The following is a 6,434-nucleotide window of genomic DNA, read 5'->3' on the forward strand; positions in this document are numbered from 1 at the left end:
AAAAGTATCCCATTGTTCTCAGAAACTTCAGTACCCAGAACTCTGTTCAACAGATCCTCGCGGAAGGTCATTATCCAGTGACCGTTTGAATAGAGACTCGTAATCATGTCAACAATAATAAATAAATATGTAGAGACACAGGGGTCGGAAGGACAAAAAGCGAAAGGAGTGGAAGTGGCACCATCCGGCCAGGAAAAAAAAAAAAAAGAAGAGGTGCAGGAACGGACGGAGAGATGATGTCACCCACGGGAGTTCAAAACATGACTGGCGTGTCCTCGTCTGTCCTCATCAGGACACACGCTGCCACAGAAACTCAACTGTTTTGGTCTTTTAAGTCATTTTTTTTTATTGTTTATAGGGTAATTATTTGGGACTCGAAGCCACTTTGGCCTCTCAACACCTGGCAGCATCTTCGAAGGGTGGAAGCTATCGCAAAGGTTCGCTGTCCGTCCCCGTCTTCAGCCGTTGTACTGCTGCTGATAGCGGCGGTTCAGTTCGCGCAGCTCCTTCTCTCGCACCCGCCGGGCCTTGTTGGACTTGGTGGAGCGGCTGGAGCGGGTGGACTGCGCTGACTTGGTGCTGTGGCAGCGCGACGACGCCCGCTTCAGGAGGTTCTGAGAGATGCAGCGCTGCAGGTTCTTCATGGAGGAGGAGGCGGCCATGCTGACCACCCACGGGTGCTTGATGGCCTGGCCCGCCGTGAGCCGCTCGCTGGGGTCCACCGTCAGGATGCGCTCCACGAAGTCTTTGGCCAGGTTGGACACGCTGGGCCACGGCTGGAGACGGGAAGACAGATGTGAGACAAAACAAAACTTTGAATGCCAGCACGCTAAATATCTAGTACGGGATCTTATGAATCTGTCCTGAGTGTTTCAAAGGTTCCCTCCAGACATGTAGGTCATATAAAGAAATTTAAAAAACTATATTTTCGAGTGGAGGGGGACTTTCTTATATTGTGTAAGAATGTGCAGTGTACTTAGTTTGGCATCAGTGCAGTTTTGTCCACTGGACAAAAGAGGGCAGCAGAGAGATACAGCTGCTTAGTTCAGCTGTGAACTAAAGAAGAGGCGTTTGATTTATTCCACTCAACATGATAAGGAGTCTTTTCGTATCATCAGACTCAATAACAGCCGATTTTAATTTTAAAGTACCTCTACTTTATTGATTGGATACGATTTTGCCCGGAGCACGATTTCATGTTTCCAAAATGTAGTCCTACATAAGATATATTTTAAAGCAAATGTTCTCAAAATGTCGACAACTACCGTCTACTGGACTCTATTTAGTATGAGTGACTGGTAGTGAGTCACGCTCTACCCCCTGCTTAGACAGGATTCGGAAATATCCCCCCCCCCCCCCCACACACGGTTTGTACATGATGTCGTGCTTGGCAACCAGCTGTGTTTTCAGTCTCTCAGTAGACAACTAACCCCCCCACCCCCCCTTCACACAGCAGGTAAATCAACAGTGTTGGCTAAAGATACATGACACATACTGTATATATGCCTCAAACTTACACTTCTCCACCACCTGCAGCAAACGTCCAGGCTGTGATTAGTTCTTGGACCGCGGCTCTAAATGTGAACGTTATTTATCGCAGCTGTAAAGACACATGTCCCCAAGGGAAGTGCATTCAGGTCCGCCCGACCACAGCTCCACCTCTCATTTACCCTCAGAACAGGGTTTTCATAACTATGGGTCTTAGGCCTCTCTGCCATACAGTTCTCAGTTATCGATGTCTGAGTGGCGTTTAAAGCCATGGAACAATGTTTCTATGAGTGGGTTCCTGTTTTGTTTGTACTACGCGCACCACAACGCACATGCTTTCCCACTAATAAACTGTTGCTGGCTGTAATGTATCAATAAAAACTAGCCAAAAAAACAACAAAAGTTAAGGAAGAAATTTGCAAGCTAGCAAACAAGCATGTAAACAATGCAGGATCTAAAATATGAATATGAAATTGCAATGCATGACACGTTTCTCAGGACTCAAGGATGACACAATGCAGTTCGGTGAAAATGTAAACATAACCTTGATTAAAAGAAAACTCCATAGGGTACATTTAAAGCTGCTCTAATCACTTTTTGTATCATAACAATGGGTCTACATAATGTAATGTGAAAAAACACAGGATTATCACCCAAATCTGCAGTTCCCCTCAGTTCTACGTTGCATTTGAGCGTCTTTCAGCTCATTGTTTTGGTTTACGGCCCACTACTTCACTGTTCTTGTTCCAGTCTCACCGCTCGCATAGCGCTTTTCTTCAGCCGCTGTTCTCAGTGAAAGAGGTCGGATGAACCCAACTGTACACTTCCTGCTCGGCACCAATCAACACACAGGCTAAGTTAGCGACTAGCAGGTGAACATAGCGGAGCATTTCGCTGCAATAGAGCCAGATATTTCCCTCAGAAGTTGGTGGAGACCAACGCCAGAGGTAAAAGAAGAGCGATTATTGGACTTCCATTCACCAGGTGTCCTGAAACAAGAGTCCATATGGATGCTAATATTTCAGGGCGTTGCGTGTCACAGTATCTTGGCTTATTGCTTGAACTTGGCTTTTGCGTGTCCTTGTGAGTTACATCATGTTGCCTTCTCTCCCATGTCAAACAGAAATGCCAAGAATTATCTTTTTAAGGAAATATCAATTTTAGGCCCTAGTCTGTTGACAGAAAATAGATCTCATTTTCCTTTTTTTAAACCTGAAGTCTTTGATGTTACTGAGACCACACTATCGACTCAACAACCACTATACCACCGTAGGAATGCGTAAGGGTTGATTCCAGTGAAAGGTCCTCTCACTGACTTGCTGTACACACCTAGACCTCATCCAGCAGCTCTGCTATACTATCTGCAAACCTCAGCGAAAATATAGCCCCCCCCCCCCCCCTCAAGTGATTTCAAACCTCGTCTTGCCTGTCGGACACTTGCGAAGTTCAACTCTGGACGCATTCCAAGAGAACCCGAGAAGATTCAACCGCTGCTCATTAAATATTACAAAACTACTCAGCTATTATTCGCGCTGGAGTGGCTGTTTGTGGGGCTAACATTAACCAAGGGGCCCCTTTTTGTAAAGCTCACTGGCAACATAAACATCCCATGCCGCGAAAGAAAGGAACGGACCACTCAGCATTCTTACAACTAGATACACAGATCGGGCGGGCACGCGGGCAGGCGGGCGGGCACGCACGCACGCACGCACGCACGCACGCACGCACACACGCACACACACGCACGCATACCAAGGTAAGAAGGTAAAGGGAACATGAGACGGGTATGGACGTGAGCCGTGAGATGATTCGAGAGGAGAGTTAGAAAATATGTGTGCGCGAGATGAACCATGTCACCTCGGCAGGACAAGCTGACTTCTCGGAAATCTGTTTACAAGGCCTCATGCGGAGTGAGGAATGTATTCCAAATATGGGTGAAGTCTGCGTGCTTGTGAGACAGAGAGCGAGATAGAGAGCGTGTGCAACAGTTATAGCTCCTCACCTCTCCAGAGAAGCTGTACTTCCCCTTGAGGATCTGCCGGTAGAGCCTCATGCGGTTGTCGTCCTCGAAGGGCATGGTTCCACTCAGCAGGATGTAGGAGATCACCCCCAGCGCCCACATGTCCACAGCGTTGGTGTAGGGCTTCCTCACCAGGATCTCGGGGGCGATGTACTCCGGCGTGCCGCAGGTGGTCTTCATCAGACACTCGTCTCCCTTCTTCCTGCTACTGGCCAGACCGAAGTCGGTGATGATGATCTTGGAGTCGGACCCGGGGTGGTAGTAGAGCAGGTTCTCCGGCTTCAGGTCCCGGTGGGTGATCCCCAGAGTGTGGAGGTACTTGACGCCGTCCAGCACCATCTGCAGCACGCGCGTGGCGTCCCGCTCGGTGAAGGAGCCGCGGGCGATGATGCGGTCGAAGAGCTCCCCTCCGGTGGCCAGCTCCATCACCATGTAGACGCGCTCCGCCGTCTCGAAGACCTCCATCAGCTGGATGATATTGGTGTGGCGGACGCGCCGCAGGACGCACAGCTCGGACTCGCACACCTCCCTCCCCTCCCGGTAGCGGGTCTCGATCATCTTGATGGCGTACGGCTGCCGCGTGCTCTTGTGCTCCACGCGGACGACCCGGCTGAAACTCCCGCGGCCGATCAGGGCCTTGATGTCGTACTTGGCCGTGACCCGTGGGTCGAACTTGGCTCGATATTTCGCCACCTTCTTCCGCTGAGGGTCCGACAGATCGGACGGGTCCTTGGGGGGCTGGGTGGAAGCGGTGGGAGTGGCCGCTTGGGCCTGGGCCTGAAACGGGGAGGTGGAGTCAGCCTTGTCACCTCCCCCTCCACCGGCCCCACCCATCTTGCTCCTAGTGCCATCCCCTCGTATGAAGTGTTTATAGATATCTGTCTGAGGATCGACCTGAAGAATACAGGAGCATAGTTAGTCACAGAGCAGAGAAAATATGAAATGAACTAATTGTAAAGACATTGATGTACAGATTCTTAGTCTATAATTAGTTAAGTCCGAACGATATTAGATTTCTGAGGCTGGGACTGATCAACATTTGGGTGATCGTCATTATCTTTTACATAAATGAAGGATCTTGATACGGATCACTAACATCAAATTAGTGAACTATTAAACAGTCCAGCTTTAAAAGTTAGTCTTTAGTTAAAGGGACAGTTCACCCCACAATCAAAAATACATAGTTTTCCCTTTACCTGTAGTGATATTTATCAGCCTAGATTGTTTTGTTGTGAGAAAAAAATGTATTTGAAAATCTCAACAGCGATGTCTCTTTCCAGTACAAAGAGGTCTGTGGATGTTTGTTAAGTAACTGGGTGATGATTTTTGACATTTATTTTTTGGGCTTTGAGGACCTCTAACCTAGTGTCGTATATTTCTATTATATCGGAGAGAAGGCAGAACGAGGCAACTCGCACCAAAACAATCTAGAATGATAAAGAGCACTACAATTAAGAGGAAAAATATGGATTTTTGGTTTTGGGGTGAACTGTCCCTTTAAAGATGAATCCCTAATAAAGGCGTGCGTGTGTTGTAAGGCTGAAAATAACAATTATTTATATTATTAATTAATGTTTTGATACATTTCTTGATTGAGAAAATACAAAAAAAAGTCATAATTTCCCAAATCCCAAAATGACATACTCCAAGGAACAGTCAAGAACCCAAATATCTTCAAGTTAATATCATGGAAGATATAATTATACAATTATCAAACTATTTTCGGATTAATGTCTGTTGGTCGACTTGTCAATTTCAACATTTTCTGATATTCGGGCAACAAATGGGTTTGTTCCATTTTTCAACATAAAACCCATAACGCCATCAGAATATTCTAACAATGTTATAATCAGATTTGCCTGTATATTGTATTGACAGAAAAAAAAAATCTTCAGCAAATTGTTTGAGTCATTTAATAAATAAAGAAGCCAATCATTTTATAGTTTCAGCTTCACAAACATATTGCCGCTTTTCTTAAACTGAATACTTTTGGGGGTTTTGGACAAAACAAGACAGACGGTAGAAAAAACTATTCGGTAGATAATCACAGCCCTATAAAGTTTGTGCTATCAATAGTAATAATGATGGTAGTGTATAAAGCAGTATTGGTGGTATCAGTGGTATTACCAGTACTAGCAACGTTGTCCCACTGACCTTTTTGACCAGGTCCAACTGAACATCCCCTGGAGGCTCAGGGAGGACCTTGCTGTTCCTGCACCCCATCACATCACCTTGGGCCACTGCCCAGCCAGCCACACAGGCCACCAGGAGACCTGCCTCATCACCGCAACAGCCGATCCAACACACTCAGGGCCTCCAACATCCAGGCCGTACCCACACTCAGACAGAGGGCTCATGAATAAAGCCGATTACACACACTCAAGTCCCCAAATGAGCCGGCATCATCCAGTTTAAAAAGTCCAAGAGTTCATGAATTTATTATTGGCGGCGAGGTGTGCACCTCGGCTCCATCAGCAAGTACCGTATCACTGGTTGTGCTTTTTGGTGCGGTATTCTTTTACAGGCCTGTGCCGGTGGGTCTCTCGCGCACGCGCACGCCCACACACACACACACACACACACACAGAGAGAGACAGACAGACAGACAGACCGGCTGCACGGTCGGCAGGCAGCGTGTGTGGGCGGGGTTGTGGGGGGTCCCTCGAGCCCCTGGAAGAACCTACCAGGGCCCCATCTCAGATGGTACTATGTTGAAGAGGAAACTGCCTGAGTACAGCTAGCGTGGGATGCTCACGGGACAAAAAAAAAGAAGATTGATCGGGGTGGGGGAGAGAGAGAGGTTCTCTAAAACAGGTTTTAAGTGCGGTCGCTTTAGGAGAAAAATATTCAGGCAGAACTTTCAGAGAAAATAAGATCATCAACTATGCTCGGATCCATTGGGGGGGGGGGGGGGGGGGGGGGGGGG

General features: G+C 47.5%; 1 protein-coding gene across 1 annotated transcript; it reads right to left on the minus strand.

The window, feature by feature from the left end:
- Window positions 1-6: 6 nt before the first annotated feature.
- pskh1 (protein serine kinase H1) lies at window positions 7-6,423 on the minus strand. Its single transcript, XM_031875712.1, has 3 exons — window positions 5,663-6,423; window positions 3,491-4,402; window positions 7-776 (listed from the first exon to the last, which is right to left on the minus strand). The coding sequence occupies exons 1-3, from the start codon at window positions 5,729-5,731 to the stop codon at window positions 459-461; spliced, it is 1,299 nt and encodes a 432-aa protein (XP_031731572.1). The 5' UTR covers window positions 5,732-6,423; the 3' UTR covers window positions 7-458.
- Window positions 6,424-6,434: the final 11 nt, after the last annotated feature.

This window comes from Anarrhichthys ocellatus, unplaced genomic scaffold (genome assembly GCF_004355925.1).
Source record: "Anarrhichthys ocellatus isolate YVR2014 unplaced genomic scaffold, GSC_Weel_1.0 scaffold93, whole genome shotgun sequence".
Taxonomy (NCBI): domain Eukaryota; kingdom Metazoa; phylum Chordata; class Actinopteri; order Perciformes; family Anarhichadidae; genus Anarrhichthys; species Anarrhichthys ocellatus.